Genomic DNA, 21,255 nt, shown 5'->3' with positions numbered 1-21,255 from the left:
CATACTAAAAAAGTACCAGTACCTATCTAATTACCCTTCTTGTTTAGAGATAATTGTCATTTCCCTCCATGAGCTAACTCTGAACAAAAGCTGCAGTGGTAAAATAAATCTGAAGTTCTCTTGAAACATTTTAAATAATCATTCTCATAGACTAAATCACACAGCCAAGTCAAGTGCTTTGCTGATTGCTATATTTCATTATTGCTAACATATTCTTTAACACACTGTTTTCCAGCATACTGTGCTTTTAAGAGCCCAAGTTCCCCACTAGTGGGCACCATTTATCTTCTCATTCCATGCATCTTCACATCTCATGTTACTGCAAACCCATTTCTGATACAAAGCCATTATAAAAAAGCAGGATGTGAGGAAAATAAAACTAGAACCATGGTTCAGTCCTTTGTTACTTTCATAGGTTTTTTTTTTTTCTTCCTGTACAAACCCAGCAAGTTATTTAATTTACAGTATAGCTTTCAGTCTATTTAAAATCCCATTGGAAAATAAATTAATAAACACATTTGTAAAAATATGGCAGGCCGCAAAAATGCTGTTAAAAGATAAAAAAAACAACTCTTTGATTAGAAATAAATAAAAAATATAAAAAATAGTCGCACACACTTTTTACATTCACTTTACAAAAACTGAGTGCAAAAGAAGAAAAAAAAAGAAATTGTACTGAAATAAATACAATATACTAACAGAGTGCATTGCTGTTAATACAAATAGTCTGTTGTGGTTTTATTCTTTTTTTTATGTCAGCTGGGAAAAAAATTAGTGCAATGTTGCAATTGTAAATGCAGCATGGCAACCTACACCCCTTAGCAGTACATGAACTCCTAACAGATCCATCTGGAGTTTACTGCTGTTAAGTAATTTCTGTTGCCCAGCAGCTTTCACATCCTACACATGGATGCCCTTCACTGCCTGTTTGATACTTTCCAGCAGAGCTTTGCATTCGGGGGAATAGTCCCGTTCCAGATTGCTGTACATGTCTGTGAGTGTATTTACATATGCTTCAAAATTCTGCTCACTGATTGGCCCCTAAATGGAGACAAAACAGATTATAATTGTAGGAGGTAAAATTAAGGCCGAAAAAACCCAAACACCCAACCCCAAAGAAGCATGCCAAAGGAGCAATATGGCAACTGGGGAAAAGTCATGAATAGGGCAGCCATCCAAATTAATGGAAGGGTTGTGGAAATTACAGGAGTTGCACGTCCTGGGGAATCCATGCTCTCTCCAAGCAAGAAAAGAAGTTGGAGATATTATGGTTAGTGTAATTTTTTTTTTTTTTTTTTTTTTTTTTTTTTTTTTTTTTTTTTGGTGGCCTACTTTTCTCTGGGATTGTGACTCTGACAATCCCCCTAACTGTCCTTTCTTAATCTTCCAGTGGCACTCTTGGCATTTCGAAAGGGGACTGGAAACACAAGTACCTTTGTGGATTTGGCCTATGTTTGAAAGTAAGATATGAAATTCTTGAGAAGATGGAGCTTGATTTCTCCAAAAAAATCATCTGTATGAAACAGGTTATAGTTTTGATCTGGGAGCTGTGTCAATGACGATTCGCATGAGAGTGAAGTTTTCACTCTTTGTGCAGGGTGGGTGTTCAGACAGGGAGGTTTGAGGGAAAAAGCTGTGCACGGTGTGGTACAGGGCAGAGATACCAGGGCTGGCTCATTCCTGAAAGCAACTGCACCTACTACCACACAGACTCCATGATGCTGCATCTCTGCAAAGCAAATCTGCCTAAAAGTGCTCTCTGCTAATGCAGCTCCATTGCTCCTGCCAGTCCCTGAGCTTGCTCATCTGCTTTGAGTGCTGGCAAGACAGTCTTAAAAGAAGGTGTTAACCTGCTGGCTGTGGGCTTACCATCTGTGGCAGCTGAATGTCAGCGAGACTGGAGATAAGGGCTTGGCTTAAGCCAGCTAACTCCTTCAACAGGCTCTCGTTGTTCTGCTCTATGAGTTTGTTCTCCTCTTCTATTGTTTTCAAATTGCTCTCCATAGATGTGATCTAAAAGAGACAGGCAGGCACAAACACAGACAAACCTTTGGCAGCATTATTACTGCAGTTTGAACCCAAAATATCAGCTGGGTGATTACGAGAGAGGCCATGATGAATCTGAAACTCAGCTATGCTTTTTTTAGGAGAGACCTAACTTCTCCACAGAACATGCAGAGCAAAGAAAAGGTTGTATTTGCTCTGAAATTAGGGACTTTGCTGCTCGTTCATGAAGAAACCTTATGGCAGCAAGGCACTAGAGAGTGCCCCAGAGTGGGAGTAGGGAATTGAGCTTGGAGAGGAGGGTCAGTGTGGAACTGGGATGGAGTGTGGCCTCAGGGCTGGTGGAGGCAAGGAGAAAGGAGGCTGATGTTTACATTGCTGTACTGCTTTTACAGCATCCCTGCTGCTCGACCACAATAGCAAAGGCACGGGTATTAGCTGCTGTGCTACTTTCCTGCCCTGCTCCTGGGTGAGCTCTGGGCTGGCTGGGATTAGCAATAGGCCTGGTGCTGGGAACAATGAGAAAAAAATAGAGTGGAAAGGAAACTGAGAGGCTGAGCACTGTATTGCAAAGATGGTCTCTGACCAACAGAATGAAAAGGAGGATTTTGGAAAGAGCAGGAAAAAGCAGCCAAGGTAGAAAAAAATAGTATCTTTTTAAAGTGAAAGCTCTGGGATATACTCAGATCTGAAAGCTTAGATGTCAAAAACAGTGCTGAAAAAACAAAACCAGCAATGGCATGGTCTGGTTCCCTCCTGCCCTGCTTCCTGTCCCAGGATCAGCCAGCTCAGCAGGGCAGAAGGGCTGCCATCCCTGTGCCCTGCCACAGCTCCACAGGGTCGGTGCAGTCCTATCCACCATTGTCATACCCTCCCTTCCTTATTAGTATGCACCTCTTTGCGCTACTTAATTACCTCCTGCTTGGAGCCACTTTACTTCCTTTGCTCACGCACAGTCACACAACAAATCTCCCCAGTGTGAGTGTGCTTGCCATCCATTACAACCCCTCCTCTGGAGGGTGCTCGTAGCAGTCTAACACCTGGCTGGGGTAGAGTAAAAGGAGGTAGGAGATTTATGGTTTCTGCTGTAGTTCAGTTCAGGCTTTGCTGGTCAAGCTGCCTCCACCAGGGAGAAAGTCTGGGGAGAAGAAATCTGACTGCATAAACTGGGCAATCTCCATGCAAATAGCACAGTGACCACCAGAGAGAACCAAGTGTCCTGAGACAGTGAGCATCGTTCACCTGCAGTGCAGTTTGGGCTGGATATCCCCACAACTGCTGTGGTGTGAAGCCAGACTGTTTAGATCCAGCGCAGGTGGCACAGGCTTCTACCTTGTTTAGACCATACACACAGTGGTTATTGCAAAAACAGCATGAGTGAACACTGCTCTTTCCAATGTGGTGCAAATACAGGCTGGTATGGTTGCACTCAGTTTGGTTTAGATCAGTTTGGATTTATATTCAGTTCACAGATTTAATTTTATTTCATTTTAATTCTGAAAATTCTGAAGCTTCTGCTCATACTTTTACCCAGTCTGCCCAGGTTAACTTCCAAGTGCATTTGGGAGTCTGAAGGGATGAAGCTATGCAGCTCACTCCATAGAACCACTATCAGCATATTAAAGCCAACTTAATCCCTCCAGTATACAAAATAATGAAAAAGAATGACCCTTTTGTATAACTCCCATCAAAATCCTCTGCTACACAAACTAGCAAAAGGTATACATTCTTTACCAGCTGTTGCTTGGAGGCAAAATTCAAAGTATTTGAATAATTGACAGTGGGTGAGCTAAACTAGGAAAATTTTCTTAGGTACACATAAGAACTCATTAAATTCAAGTCTCTCAACATTAAGACTTGGAGTGGGTTTGTAAGAGGAATTATAATCCCTAAAAACTCAAGGCATAAGATCTCCATGGTTTGGTAAACAGATGTTTGGTCAACAAAGGAAAATGGATGTTTTGTTTGGTAAGTATGTTTCATGTCTGCTTGCTAAGATTAGCTACAAACTGCTCTGAATTTGTCATTCACCAGATCTTTAAGACAATACCTGCTGCTCATTTACAGAAAACAACAAAAAACAAGAGCTTGGAAAAAGAAGTGCAGAGGAGACTAGCTATTTTTAAACATTTAAGCATTTACAGAGCATTTAATTTATTTATTGTGTTTAAACATAGCATAGGAAAAGGTTTCACATTTATGGCATACCTGAGTTTGAAGTTTCATCATGTCAGCTTCAATTTTAAGATTGGATTCATTCAGTTCTTTTATTTCCTCGTCCAAGTGTCTTATTTCTTCATCACTCTCAATACCTGTAAATAGTTGAAAATAAGAACATCAGATTTAAGGTGTCCACATGTAAATGGATGTATGAGTAACCAGCTGCATTACCTGCTACTTAACCATAGGGAAATAAGCTTTTCAACAAATGATTGATCCTTATATTGTCTTTTACTTTGATTATGCTGTCAAAATTCTTTCCTTCCTGTTAAACATTTATATGAGCTGAAACACAGACGGGGCTATCTTAATCCTAATTTTTTCACAATTTCTTTTTTCGTTGCATCATGCAACTGCAAGCTGAAGGGTAGAGAAAGGAAAAATTGCCCAGAAAGAGGAACGTTTATCATAAACATGAGGAGATTTTTATGGTGCTTGGGTGTGGAGATGTTGTTGGTTTGGTTTGATTTGGTTTGGTTTGGGTTTTTTTGTTTATTTTAAAAGGAAAGCAACAACAAACCTTCTTTTTCAGGAAATACACCAGGGCAACATCTTAATGAGTATTATAATTGTTCACTCATCTGTACCTGTTTCTGATTTTGCAAGAATTTCTGTGGGGGCAAACTCCTGTGCAGAATAACTTCATTAAGCACAGCCTTAGTTATGTCTGATAAATAGTGAAGTTCAAATAATAGAAAAGGGTGAAATTTTCAGAAAGCCAACATATATTACAGGGGAAACACCAAACCCACGAAGCCAGTCTTTTTCATCCCAACAATTTAGATAGCAAAGTAAAAAGCTTCAATTCTTTAATGAAAGCCTTATCCTAAAAAATACTGGGAAATGCATGTGCCTGTTTCTGCTTAGAATCATTCTGAGCCCAACTCTGCCTGGAGATTTGTGCCACTGTTGTTACTGCTTTAAAGCCTAGAACTGAGTCTACTGGGGAGCCAGCATAGGAAATCTGTAAGCAGTAATGCAACCGTTTTCCTCAGCAGTTGGAGGCTAAAGACTAAATTTCCTGAATCCTGGCTCAATGCCCAACTTGCTAAAGCACATTGTATAAGAAGGGAGACTCCTACACATTTCCCCCTGCAACTCTTTGGTAATTATTTACTTTGCACTTAGGTTAGCTAAATTGCACAAGCACTGCATAGATGCTAAACCATGTCGGAATGAAGCTAGAGAGATGAGTCAATTTCTGCCCACAGTATTTCTCCCTTTGTGCCTTATTTATCAGATAGCTAAGTCCTCCTGATCTGTAACTAATTGTTTATTAATTAAAACGATATTGAAAGTATACCCAGATTAAAAAAAATAATGCTCTGGAACAAGAGCATATCCTCAATATTATCAAGATGTAAATGAGAATATTTTTATAATCTCCCATGCAAATATTTTTTGTTAGTCGAGAATTTTTATTGCTAGAGACAAAGTAGCGAGAATTAATGCCAGAATGGCATAAAGGGGCACAAGTATAAATGGGAGTCAGGGCCCTTCTATCTAAATAAATGTCATCATTTTTTACAGAATCTCCTTACCGCCACTTGCTTTAAGCTTGATAGTCATTAATTCTTCCGAAATTTTGCCCTTTTTTATGGTTTGTGCATTCAGAGGACAACCAGACAGGCTGAAACAGATCGGAAAAAAAAAACATTAGCACCCACTTGAAAATGGCAACAATCCTTTCAGGCAATATTATCATGCACTTGGACAGACCTCTGTACCTAAGGTCACATCAGTATCTCCATTATAGCACAGCTTCAGGGAATGACATAACTCATAAAGAGTCATTTAGCTGTATATTCCAGCTTGAAAATTGGCACAGAAATCTCAATCTGTGAGTAAACAACTCTTAAACATATTTCAAAATAATCAAAATTGCAGTAGCAGCTACTGTTAAGCTATATGAAAATGCATTTACAGAATTCTTTAAATTCAAACACTTATAAACTGTTTTTATCAAGGGATTGTGCTCCAAAGGAGAGGAGAGTATGGTATTTAAAATGGCACGTTTACTATCCTAAAAAAAAATTAGTTAATGGGATGATGTCCGCAGTGCCCAATTATTGCATCACTTTGTTGATACATAATAATGATCAATACAATAATAACTCTGGATATACCCTATAGTCTGTAATAGCTTTTTTGAATGGTTCCATTATATAGTCGGTTTGCTTTTTAACCACTGTTCACATTAAATTACATTTTGCTATTTCAAAGCTTACAATTTCATCAGCTGGTAATTATCTGAGGCAATTTTTATAGCCCACTAAAGGGCTAAGAGGAATTGCACTGTCTTAATACTATCTTTATAAATAACAAAGAAGAAATACCTATATGCTGAAGAACTGGCAGAAGGATTTGTTTTTAGGTGTAGCCGAGTAAGGAGTGAGGGAAAATTTTGTTCCACAAGAAAATGGTTGATCTGTATGTATGTGTGTGTGTGTGTGTGTGTGTAAAAATTTTTTTTAAAAAGAGAATCCTAACAGACATGGCATTTCTACTTAGGAAAAAAAAAACAAAAACAAACAAAAAAAAAGCAAACAAAAAACAAACAAACAACCAAAAAAAAAAAAATAAAAACCAAAAAAAAAACCCAGCAAAACCTAAGCTTTCATTAACTCGGCTAAAAGCTATACAGGAAAAGATGCTAGTTCTTCAGTTCTAAATTTCTGCTTATTATCTTTGTCCAGAGCAGATAGCTAACTGGGAGATTGTTTGAAAGCCATGAGTTACTTGTTAGGTTTCAAACGTCCTAGGAAAGGATATGAAACAAAGTTACGTTTGCAACGTCATTCTAACTAATGTGATCTTAAGAGTGACCCAGTCTTATGTAGGACAGGAATCATCTGTACCATGAATTGCTACCAGCTAAAATACAGTTCTTGCAACTTGCTTAATTAGCCACAATTTACAATAGTGTCCTAATGAAAAGACTTTTGGATGGGATGTAGGAAATAAAATTAGGATAACACTGGACTCTGACTGAATTTATTCAAATGACCATGGACATTTCTTGTTTTGGAGAAGTTGGCTCAAAGTGTTAGGAAGAAAGCAAATTTTTGATTAAATATGGTCATATTATTATTTTTCACAGTGATAGATGGTATTTATTGTTGTTAGTTATATGTGTGACTTCTTCTCTGGAAAGATAATTTTCTTTGTAAGATTGTTATAACTTCAAACTTCTTTAATCCATATAAGAGCTGCATTGTTTTTTCTTTGTGTAACTTTAGCTGCTTAAATACAAAATTTATAACTTTTCCACTGGTAGAAAGATGAAATTAATGACTCTTGGCTGAAGCTCTTCTGGTGACATTTCAATGATATTTCTCTTTTCTTCAGAAGATATGCAGATACAACTCCGTATTTCCCTAGGAAAGGACTCTACTTAATTTTAAAATGCATAGGCACTGTGCTAATTTGAACACCTTGGAAGGTCATGCTTCAATGGGAACATAGAAAAAGACATAAAAGTTTAAGTCTCTCAAAGTAATTCTGTTTTGTATTACTTTAGCTGCAATGTTATTACTCAAAAGACTTTAGCACAATTTATTCTGACTCTCACATGTTGCCAATTCAGAGTGGAATGTTAAGGAAAAATGAAAAGAGAAAACACAAAGTTATACCTTCTGTGGGTGACAAAAACATTATTAACATGACCCAGCCCGTTGCAGCCTGGCAAAGGACAGTGTGGCAGCTCCTGTTTGTTCAGTTTCCAGGATAGCGAAGACCCATTGACAGGACTCTCCTTCTGTCTCTTGGCAGCCAAAGGACAACCAGAAGCAGTGCGATGAGAAGTGTATTTACCTGATATGTGACCTTGGCCATCACAGCCTATCACTGGGCATCTACAGAAACACAGCAAAAGAACCCCCATTTTCACTGGAGAGAGCAGGAAAAGACAGTCTCAAAAAATCCCGAGAAAATAATTCTGGCTGCCTTTGCTTCTTTGCTTTAATGGAGTAAGTCTTGGTCCCTGGTGGCACACTGTACCAGGGCATCCAACTCTTGTCAAGCTGGGTTATGGGGGTTCAGCTGATCTTAAAATAAGGCAATTTAAAATAACGCTGTAGAGACTAAGAAAATAAGACATTCATTTAGATATTACAGGAAAAGAAAATTGAAATTCTATTACAGGCAATAAATCACACTTCTTCAAGTGTATGGAGAGTCAACATTGTCGCCTTTCTATCTTGGTTTCTGGTATGAAGCAGAGGGTGGGTTCCTGTAACTGGAAAACTCGCATGGAAATCCATGCAAGTACGTGCAAAGAAAGGAGAGGGAAATTTTTGTGCTGCTCTGTCAGTGTTATGCAGTTTCGCATATATCATTAACAAATATTAAGACAACATTCCATACAACTAAGTCTTCACTTTTATATTCTGGCAGTTATCATTTACAAGTTTTAATGGAATGTGCATTCAAGCCATGACTGTAGTGAATCTCTACTGAGTTTCCAGTTTTCACTTTAAGTGAAATTTTCTTTCATAGATATAGAAAAGGTGTGAGACTTACAGATATTTAAGTTCTCTGGAACATATTTTTAAGGTGTCACTCTGATTTAATTAGCTGACATGTTTCACCTCAGTCAGTAATAATTTTTCTTCATTTTGCCAAATTTTTCAACCAATTGGCACTTGCATAGCACTCTTTAAAATAATTGGAGCAATACAAGTAGATACAGCAATCCTTCCTCACTGTTCAGTCTCCTAGGTGATGGACTCCACCAGCTCCACAAGAAGCAGAAACACTTGGTTTGGTTCCAGCTCTGGGCACTGCTCTCACATGGCTGAGAGTAACTGGGGCATCTCCCTGTGGTTACTCAAGTCCTGAACTCTCCCAGGCCATTTTCCCCCCTGTACTGGTGGTGGACCCCTGCTTCTGTACTCACTTAAGTTCAGGGTCTTCTTTTTCTTCCTTGGTAGGAGTGACTTTGATTCCGCCTTTCCTGGCACGAGGACAGCCAGACAAGCTGAAAGAAGCACACACAATAAGAGCCACCTCTTTCTGCTGCTGCCAGCCGAGAGCCCTGAGCACTGCAGCCCCATGTGATGGGGTGGTTGTTACCTTCTGTGGGATGCATAGTTCCCTGTCACATGGCCAGAGCCGTCACAGCCAGGTGTTGGGCACCTATGGAATAAATCAGGAAGCTTACAAAATACAGTCACAAAGATGCAGAGTAAATAATGTGTACAATCTATATTTTGTCTAGAGTGGAAGAAAGAAGAGCTTTTGTTGAATAACTAAACCTATCTCTCACTGTTTTAGTTTGTTTTTCTTTAATAAGCAGACTTCCTTTTTTTGGGAGGTGGGGTTTTTTTTTTTAATAGCAGAGTTTTAATATGGAATGTGAAATATATTGTATATGATCTGTTGATTTAATTAGTTTATATAAATGTTTGCATCAAACATTTTTCCTCGTACAGAATCAACATTGCAAAGAGAATCAAAAAGCAGCTTGATGTAGATCTATCTGTAAATTCGCTATTATCTGTTTGTTTGTTATTGGTATGATGTTTTCAGGTAGAGATATAAATAAACACTTTGCCAGTATTTGCAGAAAGGGAAATGAAAGCAGAGAAGCAGTTTTACTTTTGGGCATCAGAATTTGAATTTAATAATTTGTGTATTCTAGCACTGTAAGCATACCACAGGACCATCTCTTTCTCGTTTGAGATTCAGTTGGGTGTTCAGCTGAGCAATTGGATTATGCTTATTTCTCATAATTAAGGGGTTTCTCTATGTACGTGCCACAAAAAAGCCTTTTCAAGTATGAATTTTTAATATTGAAACATCCATACAATAAAAAGAAAGAAGCCTGCTGGTTACTGTGCTTTTGCCAGCAGTCTGGCACGGTGGGCTTCTTGCTTGCTGTGCCCCAAAAGTCAGCTTGAGTCAGTAGGTCTTTCCACTGAGGATTTCTGTAGGATTTGGAGCAGGACCTCACTGGTAACACCTTCCATCTCAAAAGTACAGAGATTTTATTCTTTCTTTTTTTCTTTCTTTTTTTTTTTTTAATTTTTTTTAAGGCTGTTGTGGAGTGGTTTGGTTTGAGGATATTTTAGAGAATATTTACATACCTCAGCAAGCAAAGCAGCACCAAAAAACATTTGCCTTAGGAGTTATGCTAGCCTTTTCTATGTTTCTGTATTATACAGCACAAAGTTCTTATACTAAGCAACCCTAAGGGACTTTGAAATGCTATTATTTTTACAGAGTTCAGAATTACATAAGGAGTTGTACCAAATAATGTAGTACTGAACAATTAAGGAATCTTGCAGGGTTCAATATGCTCTTAAGGGTCTCAGTTGTTACTGAATCTTTCCTGAGTTAAAGAGATTCGTGATTTCATCTAGTCATTGGTAGGCTGCCATGGAAAACACCTACAAATATAATGCCAATAGCACATCTGAGTGTGCAGGTGCATCTCTTCACAATGTATTTAAAACTAGTTTTTTGTGAACAATTAATTTGTCAAATCTGACTTATTTTGGACATGAACAAATTTATGCATTGATTCAAGTAGAATTCAGCAAATTATTTCAAATGAAGAAAGGGGTGACTTTTTTTTTAAAGATAATATCAAAACATTTCATAACCACACTTAGTGAACAAAATATTTTTGGCAGAATGAATTGCCTCACACTGACAGCAAAGGTAAAGGTGGGGGTTTTCAGAGTGCCAGTACATGCGTGACTGTGTGGAAGTAAATGCTGACCTGTTTAAGTGTGGGACAAGGACTGGGCACAATGTCATGTGGAGCAGGCAGCAAGGGCAGATGTCTGGAGAGTGTGAATGCTCACAAGTAAATCCACAACACCTGCCAAAAACTAAGGAAATTAATTTTGGCTACTTGTTTTATCTGATGATCACAGATGGAAGGGCTCCCTGCATAGACTGGAGGTGGACTTTAATTCAAGAAAAGCTCTTTGTGTGAGACATTCAGATCTGAATGTCTGGGAGTTTTGAATATACTTATAAAGGACACTGAACTAAATTTTATATCACCCCATCTGTAGTTACCACTTCTGGCAGCAGACAGATTTCCAACTGGATTGGAGTCCAAGCTATTCTGGAGGTCACTGAAGACTTCAGGCTGAGATATTGTCAGGACTAATGAAAGTGTGAAAGGATATTTCATGTGGGCTACTGACAAATAAGTAAAAAGCTTCATTAGCAAGACTCTTAATCTTGACAACTGGGTTGGGTTTTCTAAATATTGGTTATATCTTTGTATGGATTCCAGAACACAAAATACACCAAAAACCTATTGCCTTTCAATCAGTAATGTTGGGGAATTTTGTCAGCTTTTAAGTGGTGTTTGGACTGGTGTCCCAGCTCAGGGAGTCATCCTCTATAATCAATTCCTGTGCAGAGCCAAGAAAATAAGATTTACATCGAAGGGCCAGAGGTCTCAGGACATCAAATTAAGAGATGTCAACCCTCAGGTGGGTGTAGGTTACAAGTTCTTTTACAATTCTTCCAAATTTGTTATTCAAAAATAAATCAGTGATTTCACTTATAAATTCTTGCAAATGGGCATTGAGTACCTCCTATTTTGTCACTTTCTCCAAGAGGATTGCTTTATCTTTAGGACACAACTTTTACAACTAGAAGTAAAATTTAAATTATGAGCTGCAGGTTTAGGAGCACAGGTACATTTTCTCCCTCAAAAGCTCACCAGAGGTGTTGGATATGAACTGTAGTCAAGGCAAACCCATAGAGGTCAACTGAGAAAACCATTTTCTGAAATTTGTTACACTTCCTATGTAATATAAATCAGTATCAATGTTTTATGTGGAACCCTGCATGTAAAAGAACTGCTCAAATCTCTCCTAAAAATTGGCATTTAACCATTGCAAAAATGAGTCTAAGGTTAGGACTGACTACCTATTCCTAAAAGTTTCTGAATTGTAAGTAAATACCTCTCTAAAGTACACATGTAAAATTATTTAAGGCTTGATAAGCAAGCTCTTTGATTAAATAGGATATCAGCCACAATTATCCCTTTATAGCTTTAAAATCTGAGTCATCATCAAACTTATTATGTTTTAAATTGACCATCTCAGATTGTTCTGAGCAGCAAGAATCCTCATATAGAAATTGAATCTGAGTCACAGGCCCACTTTCTGAGCAGATCTTCCTTATTTCCAAACTGTGGATCACATGGAAGCCTTGTATCTTTGCTGGCATAGAGTTTCATAATTAAAGCCAAAATCTTATCTTGATTCTGGCAAATTAAACGTGAATAACATTTGGAAAAAATACACAGCTTTTTCATATTCATGCCTAACTACATGAGGGTACTTTCCTGGCCTGATTCTATGAGCATTTATGCCCTCTGCTCACAGAGAAATGCTACAATTAACTATTGATATCACTATACCAGCACAAGCATGATTGCAGCATTTTGGAAAAAGATTTAATTTAGACAGAAGCAAAGTTTTGTTCAAAACATCACCTGAACTACGTTTGCAAGAACCTAAATTAAGGTGGTACATTTGTGAAAAATAATTTTATTTAGCCTTTTTTCCTTTTGCAAATTGTCTGTGAACAGATTTTGATTTTTGCTCTTTTTCTAGTTAATTGAAATTAAATGCTAACTGCGTTATGCAACATATTTCTGTCTGTGAAATGTCCATGAACTTTGACTTTGTCTTTCACAACTCACTTATTATACATGGCGTACAGTGTGCAGTTTGTCATTTAAGTCATATGCTGTTGCTCCTCTTTCCTTATGGCATGACCAAAACTCTAGAAGCTTTAGTGGAAAAATAACCATATTGGTATGCAAATTTACTTATTCACACATGAATGGGGCGGGGGGGTGATGCATGAGGAGCAACTATTCAAAATATTTGTGTGAGTGTCTTTGGATGGCAGAAAGCCAATAAAAGCAGGGACAAATATATATGACTCAGCAAATGACTTCAAATTTGTCAGCATTTTTGTAAGCCAGTTCCTTCCTAACTGTTCTGCTCTTTTAAAGCAAACTAAACCTAAATTTTATACCTTTGAGGATCAGAGATGTCAAAAAACGCAGCATTGTGCCAGTGTGCCAGTTTACCTACTGGCTTTGCGAACTGCTTTGGACAGCTGCCTGTATAAATGGTCTTTCTTTGCTATTTTGCTGCATCTCCTGTACATTCAACCTCAGTTCAGCATTTCAATTATAACTGAAGTTGGAAGGCTAGGGAATAAGACCACTAGCATTTGATCTGGGAAGCCAAACACTGCTCCAAGCCTAAATGTAGTCACTTCTGCTATTAATACCATTAGAAAAGGAAAATAGTGCCATGATCAGACTTTATTTTCTTTTATCTGGACTAGGGATGAACCTAAAGGACAGAAAGGACAGTCACGGGGTTCTCCCCTTTTTACGTGCATTCATGAATTTTTCCAAGCCATCTATTATGGGATCCAATTTACAAGTTGCAGAGGGAAAGCTATGAAAGAACTCTAATTACCCTTCCCTTTTCCCCACATCCTTATTGACAAAGCCAATTCAATAACTAGATGACTGGTTGCCAGTGCCTCTCTTGACTACAGATTTTTGAAATATTCACATGTCCCTATACATCTGTCTATATAGCAAAGCCTGCACAGTCCTTTTGTAAGTGACATTTCATGGTGAGAATTATGCCAGCACAAAATCATATGACTTGATGCCTGCTTCAATGGCATTAAACTCATAGTATAGGGTAGTGAGAAATAAAAAAGGATTTGCAGGTATTCTGGTCTCATTTTTAGATTTATTCTAACTAGATTTATTTCTTACTAAATAATTCTAATTTATTCTATCTGGATCAGTTGTCAGATCCGTCTTATATATTAGATTTTTTTTCTATTCCTCTCTCATTCAGAAATACTGAGAAAACTGCATCTTTCCTAGTGTCCACAATTTTTGTCCCCCCAGGCCCTGATTAATTAATGAAAATGAAGGGGTACAAGAATAAAGAAAGACAAATGGAGAAAGTAAACTTTATTTCACTCAGAAGCTTTCAAACCAATTCACTCCACTTTTAGAAAAAGGTCTGATACCACTCCGAGCAATTCAAATTTACCACTTCAATAACACAGGGAACATGTTTGTCGAAGATAAAGAACAATAACATTTGTGCTATTGTCAATACTTACTTGAGCTCCTGAGAGTTAGCAGCCATAAGGGATTTTAATGTCTTGTCAGCTAATGGGCACCCAGAAACACTGAAAAGAAAACCTGATGTGAAATATTTTACCAAACCAAAGCATTTATTTTTGTCTAAAACATCAGCATCCAGACAATATATGATTTCTATTGGTTAAAATTATACTCTCAAATATTTATTCTTGGCAAAGAAGGACCAGCATAAGGCTGTGGTTCTTAAATCACTAAAAAAGTCATTTCTGGACAAAGGTTTCTAGCCCCTATAAAGCTTTGCTATGAGGGGACAGTGGCACACAGAATCCATCCTTTATGTTTCCTATATGAAGGACAGCTAGAGGATCTGGTCCATGTGGTTGGTAGAAGGCAGAAAACAATTCCATTCTGCTCCCAAGGGAAAAGCAGAAAATTGCTGTTTCAACACCTAGGTTGACAGTAGGTTATTTTGAGAAAAATATTTAATATCCTCAGGTTATAATAGCAGATTATGAACTTCAAAGCCATTCATAAAGAGGTATGCAGAAACCTCGTTTATAATCAGATGCAATAGCATCTGTATAGAGACTGCTTGTACACTCAGGGAAATGCAAACTTCACTAAATTATTTTTCTGCAGGTCTCAGCTGAGAAATGCAGCTACAGTAATAAGCATAGCTGCTTAACTGCCTCAGTGTATTAAGTTCCCACCTCCACAAATATAACAAAATCAGGAAAACCAGCTGTGTTTCTCTGTGGATTATTTTCTGCAAATTGTTTTTGAACACTTGTCCATGGTTAGTACAAAAAGGTTCAAAGATGACAAAGATGACAAAAGTTAGTACAAAGGTTCAAAGAGCTAGAAGTAGCTCTATTTCCTGTTTTAGGCTTCCTGTTGTTTCTTACCTGCGGTGTGAGGCATAGTTTCCTGTTACATGGCCGCTACCATCACATCCTGGGGTTGGACAGCTATGCAGAGAAGAAGGAATGAGAAATTAGAGTGTAATAGACCACATAGCTCACCATACTCTGCAGTGAATTATGTAATGATCCTTAGGGCAATCACGTTCATCACTACACACTGTCACGACACTGCAGTAATCTAGGAAAACTTCTAGTTTTTAATTATTACTTGACACAGAGAGGGAAAGAATTTTTCTATTTTCACAATGCAAATGATTTAAACCTTTATTTTATCTGTGTAGAGTTACCTTTGCATTGGTATTTTGCTTATAAAGTGGGTTCTTTAAAAAACTGTTTTATTATTGGCACAAAATTTTCACAGCAATTCATAAATGTTGGAGCTGAAGTTTCTGATCTGACCTCCAGTATAACATACTGGAGGCCAGAGAACAGTAATATTTAAAATAATTTCTTTCACTTCTGACTAAAATAAGGCACTTTAGAATCATATACAATATTTATTTACTAATACATGTGAGAAAGGTGTTAGGATTGCTTGCAGAACAGAGAGCACGTCATTATCGCATATCTGAAGTTCTGAAAGAGAACAAAACTTTCTCAAGCTATTTCTCAGCTGAACTGAGAAGGGATACAAAGGTGGTTGTTGTGGTTTGGGAATGGCACTCTCCAAGTTAGTGTTACCACCAAGACTCTAACCCATAGGCTGCTTGCTTGCCCCCCCTTCCTCCTTCCTCTGCAAGTTCAAGAGTAGAATTGGAGGTACAAAAGGTGAAAGCCACATTTCAAGATAAGAACAAATCACTGGAAACGGCAATGAGATAATAAAATGAATGGTAACAGCAAAAGTATCCCTAAGAAAGTGCACAAGATAGGCAAATGATTGCTCAGAGCAGAACTGGCGTTACCCAACCGCTCCCTTTGCCAGGCTTACTTGACTGGGAGGAAAGGCTTCTCCCTGGGTGAGGTTGTAGAATAACCCCCAGGTGCCAGCCACCCCAGCTCACGGCTACTGTGGAATTTAACCCTGTCCTGGCTGGAACCAAGTATATGTTTAACAGAACAGATATACTCATTTAAACCAAGAGATGCAGGCATGCTGGAGAAGATGTTATAACTTCTCTTTTTCCTCAGCCCTTCTTCAGTTGTAACACTGAAGTCAAGCTGGGATACAGTCCTCTGCAAAAGAGGAAAGATACCAAGAAATGCAACTTGTGCATGGATGGGCAGGTGAATTAAATGCACCTTTGTACAGTACTTTGAAACACTCTAACCAACACTGGAGAGTTGCCTTATAGAGAACTGTTTTTCTTTTACGGGGACTATGGATAAAAAGGGCAAGCAGATGCTGCACAAAAACTGTTAGCTAGTGCTCCATGCCAATGAAAAAAGGAGTGCCTGAGATGCTCACCTGGCTATTTTCTCTGAGCTGGCAGAATGTTAGGAAGTTTTTCAAATCTGTAAAAAAGCCTTAGGAAGACATCAGCCTCATTTTTACCTGAGTGAATGCTGTTATGGCCAACAGAATTTACATGGAAAAATAGAAAGCACATGCTAGACGGTGGGATTCATCCAGTAGTTTGCTCCAACTGTGCTAACCACGTTAAAAAAATTTTTTCTCTGCAAGTGCTTATGTCATTTTAAAAGCTTCCTCATGATGGAGCCAACTGTACTGAATTTTTCAGCGAAATATCTGAGCTCAGTGGGATCATAAGAATGTAGTCTGATCTCTATATTGCCTATGGATTCTTCTGATAAATTAAAACTATTCTTTATTTAGTTTTTTGGTGCAATTACATTTTAGATATCCATTTTTAGATACTTTTTGAACCACTGTGTGCTCATCGTTTCTCTAGTAAATACTTTGGTGTTATCATTTAGGAGGCTAGAAAAGTATATTACAGGTATTTCAAAAGAGGTCAGTATCACAAAGGAATAAATACTACCAAAAAAAAGCCATTAGCCTTCAGCAAATAAACTCTCAGTAATTTTTGTATGCATTTGTTTCAGAAGAAGAGGCAAGACAACCTGACCTGTAGCAATTTAGGTCATGAACTTTGACTGCAGATATAACGTGGTGAGTAGACAACATGCAGACTGCATGACATGAGGGGAAAGAATCGCTCTTCACAGCAGCTTGCCCCAGGGAAATGTAAATTCTAGAGACAGAGGCAGCTCTAACAGCTTCAGTGCCAGTGAGTCTGGAGAGCAGGACACAAGTTGGCGTGACGTGACTTTATTCATGGGTGAGCCTGCAGTTATGGGCTATCATCACTAAGTGATATGGACCACACTTGTTCAGAGAGACCTGCTGTGTTTTGGGACAAAAAGATATGTACCATAAACGACTGCTGAGTCCTGGTTGGTAATATAGTGAAAACACTATGTTAATATCAAAATTATATTGACGTGAACCCAAAGGGATTTTGTGAAGAGCCTAGGTGAGATTTTTAATAAGTGACTTGTGTTATAAGCTGCTTGGGACAATTCTAGCGAAAAATTCTAAACTGAAGCAAGCTGTTGTATGCAGACAGATTTAATAGAATTTATTTGCTTTCTAGATAGTAAAGTTTTGGAACTTAACACAGAGCAAGTGCATCTCAGTAACTGGGAAAAGAGGGTATTAACCTATAGTCCCAGGGCGTGAATTTCTACAGCCACTGAATTTTCAGCAGGACTGAATAACTAATTCTGCTTGGAAGGAAACAGGTGGAGGACTTAAACCTCTTTCCTATGGGTTGGAAAGCCCCATTCTGTATTGTATTTTGTCTTTTTATGAACTCTGAATATTTTCTGTCTGAGAAATTCTAACTGCTTCTACACAAGTTCTAAGCAATGGGTCTATAATGACAATTGTTCAGTTAAAGTTTATTTAATTATACGAGCATTAGCAGAGGCAATCTGTAGCATGTTATGAAACTGTGTGTTTTGTAGAAGGAATTAAGTGCAAGTGCCCACTTGTTACCTATCTACCAGAGGAATAAGGAGTGGCATCCAGTGTAAATTTAGTCATTAATCTATCGAGACCCCCAGGCACTCTCTGGCTTGTCGCAGCTCCGAACCTCATGTCTGCATACCCACGATGGGGAACTGACTACTGGCAGGGAATTGTGCAAGTCTCCCTGCTCAGCTCCTGCAAATCTACTTCAAACCAGAAGTCAGAACAGCAGCATAGCCAGTCTTTACCAGGGCAAAGGAAAATGCAGCATTTTTTGTGACTCACGTGATGAGTTCCTTTTTGAGATCTCTTGAATGGAGCTTGGGTTTAGGACTGGGTATGGAGACATCTCCTGGGTACTTCTTTTCCTCCATGTTTTCTGGAGAGCTCACTGGATCTTTCTGAAATATTAGATGAGAATGTAACAAAAGATTTCTCTCTTCAAGTCCTCCCACACATTCAAGAAACAATTTAATTTGCCATGGCAAGAAGTTCAGGTTCTTACAGGCAGACATTTAAGAATGTTGTGTAAATATTTCTGAAAGCAGATGCTAGTTTAAGCCATATATAGGAGAAATTTGTGTTTGTTTTATAAGATGGTGATAAAGGCCAAAGAAAAGTACACAGAGAAAAGAGAAGAGGTTGTTGGTAGAGCCAAACCAGACTTTGGCAGTTGTGTTCTTTTTATTTGTTGTATAAGCACATTGCTGACTTTTGAATGCAGTTGAAGTGGTGACCATTGCACCATAAATTACAAAATTGCAAAAATAACTTTTAAAAAGTGTTATTTACATAAGCAAATGTTAATGTAAAGCTTTTTAGGTCTGTGGAATGGAATGTCCTGTTATCTTATTAAAAGAGCAGATTCTTGTTAAAATAAAAAACATAAAGAACAAAACAACTTTGAAGCTTTCTTAACAGCAGGCTGCTATGGGTAGTTCTTGATTTCTACTATTTGTAGATCTAAATCATCACTGCTACCATGCTGTTTGGTGGATGGTATGAATCATGAGCATTCACTCCATTGGGAAGTCATTTTGGAAACTTGGAGTCCTGGAAGGGAATTGCATTTTTATTTTCTGAAAAGTCTTCTATTATCATTTCAAAATGACTTGGTTTTTACTATTTTGAGACTTGATGCCTTCAATTATTATTATATTTATGAAAGATAAGTATTTTCTTTCTGGGGGGATGTTCTGTAGCTATTTTATCATTTAAGAGTTCTCCAAAGCTTGTAGAATCAATTATCAGACCTCTATGAATCCCTTCTTGGACTTCACGTTGGTTTTGTGATTCCATTCCAATACTCAGGTGTTTCCCAGAGATTACCATCTGTAGGAGCACAAACTGCTGCCCATGGTTGAGAGGGGAAGGCCCCAGCCTCTGCTAAACCCAGGGCGCTGGTGCCATGGATGCTCTGGGCTTGTGCAGCAGACAAATGTGCCAGGACAGAGGAGCGGGCTTGTCTGCAGAGCTGTTAGCACAGAGTGCAGGGCTGAGTGGAATCTGGACTGAAAATGGAGTTTCTGCCTCCTGGGTCTTGTAAGCTCTGCAGGGGTGTTTCTTCTGATAAAGCTTCCATATGGTCCTCAATTCTGGCAGCTCATCTTTGCCTGTTTGGAGGCTGGATTCTCAATATGACTTTCTTCTGCATGCTGCTGCTGGCTACCTACTGCCTACTGTAACTCACACTTCACATACATATAGAAATGATGCCATATTATTGCTGTATCAATTACTACTGATTTTTTTCAACCACGTTTGTGGGGTTAATTTGTTTGAGAATAATCTAATCTGATACAAATATAGAAAGCAAAAATACATATATTCAGCTTTACTAAACACTCTTTCACAGTAATTAATGAATAATTATTTTAAATAAATAGAAAAATCCTTTTTTATTACAGGCTTGGGGAATTATATTTCTGAAGGAGAACTTCAGATAAGGAGCATCAGAGAAAATTAGCAACTACAGAATGTCTTGATGTTAGTGCAGAAATAATAAATGATTGAAAGTCTTCCAAACATGGAAAGTAAAATGCTAAAATGCAAAAGAGGAAAAATGGATGTCAGCTTTGTTCAAGATCCAAGAAACACCAAAGATACTTTTCCAAAGTTGGGGTAAATCTTGCTTGCAGTGGCATATGGGGTAATTTTGGCAGTGGCATATAGTGGTGATTTTGCCATAGGTATTTGGATTCCTGACTACTTCTATCCACAAGTTCTGATCTACCTTTCTTACAAACATATAAGTGCAAGCAGGGATCATCACCAGTATGACTTACTGTAAAATCAAAATTTCCCCAAGGAAACAAGAAAAAATGCTAACCCCCTGTTGCTAGCTAGAAGGGATCAGATGTCAAAATAATTTCAAAAAACAAAGGTAAAATGGTTTCCAATTAATTTAATGTAGGTTAAAGAAGGGTGGTTTATCAGTTTCCTAACAACTAACTCTGCCGGGCTACATCTGCATCACTGAAATGACGTGTTTCTCTAAAAATTTAAAGCATGCCTTGCCTGGATCCTATGTATCTAAACCAGGCATACATCAGCCTCTTCCTCTTTTGAGAGAAGCCTGGATTAGGGGGTGCTGAAAAACACTCCACTGTGATCCTCATCTGGGTCATGTAGCTCAGGATGCGCCTGCAGCACACCGGAATTGCCATAACTGTTTGTGCTGCAGGCTGTGTTAATATTTTCATATGTGTAACTTGTGTTCTTTATATTAAACGAAAGATATTCTGATCTTTTGCTGGTGATGGATCAGAAACTTTCTGTGTGTATGTGTGTGTGTGTGTGAGTTATTCATCATGTCACTGTTTGATACCTGCTGCACAGAGCAGACTGATGGAGAATTATGTATATCCAAGGCTTGACAAAACACTACAGTATTACAGTTCACAGCTTCATTTCACTGCTTCATTTAATAAAAACAAGATTTCATGGTGAAGACTGACAGGAGTACACCTATAGCCCCCAGTATAACTGATATAGAGGGTTTAGAATTGCAGCATTTTCATTTTCTAGTTTTAAATAATTAGGTTTTT

The 21,255-nt window shown here is 38.1% G+C and overlaps 1 protein-coding gene across 4 annotated transcripts in view; it reads right to left on the bottom strand.

The window, feature by feature from the left end:
• Nucleotides 1-900: 900 nt before the first annotated feature.
• Nucleotides 901-21,255, bottom strand: part of ST18 (ST18 C2H2C-type zinc finger transcription factor) — a 164,526-nt gene continuing 144,171 nt past the window's right edge. For all 4 annotated transcript variants that reach the window (XM_041473671.1, XM_041473669.1, XM_041473673.1 and 1 more), the window contains 10 exons: nt 18,494-18,609; nt 15,256-15,318; nt 14,368-14,436; nt 9,298-9,360; nt 9,122-9,202; nt 7,857-8,078; nt 5,766-5,854; nt 4,213-4,316; nt 1,870-2,013; nt 901-1,041 (listed from right to left, as the gene is read on the bottom strand). In XM_041473671.1, the coding sequence (XP_041329605.1) occupies nt 901-1,041; nt 1,870-2,013; nt 4,213-4,316; nt 5,766-5,854; nt 7,857-8,078; nt 9,122-9,202; nt 9,298-9,360; nt 14,368-14,436; nt 15,256-15,318; nt 18,494-18,609 (1,092 nt within the window). The remainder of the gene's footprint in view (nt 1,042-1,869; nt 2,014-4,212; nt 4,317-5,765; nt 5,855-7,856; nt 8,079-9,121; nt 9,203-9,297; nt 9,361-14,367; nt 14,437-15,255; nt 15,319-18,493; nt 18,610-21,255) is intronic.

This window comes from Pyrgilauda ruficollis, unplaced genomic scaffold (assembly GCF_017590135.1).
Source record: "Pyrgilauda ruficollis isolate IOZ18807 unplaced genomic scaffold, ASM1759013v1 scaffold30, whole genome shotgun sequence".
Taxonomy (NCBI): Eukaryota; Metazoa; Chordata; class Aves; order Passeriformes; family Passeridae; genus Pyrgilauda; species Pyrgilauda ruficollis.
The sequence above is the reverse complement of the archived record's forward strand: the minus strand, read 5'-3'. Positions and strand labels throughout refer to the sequence as shown.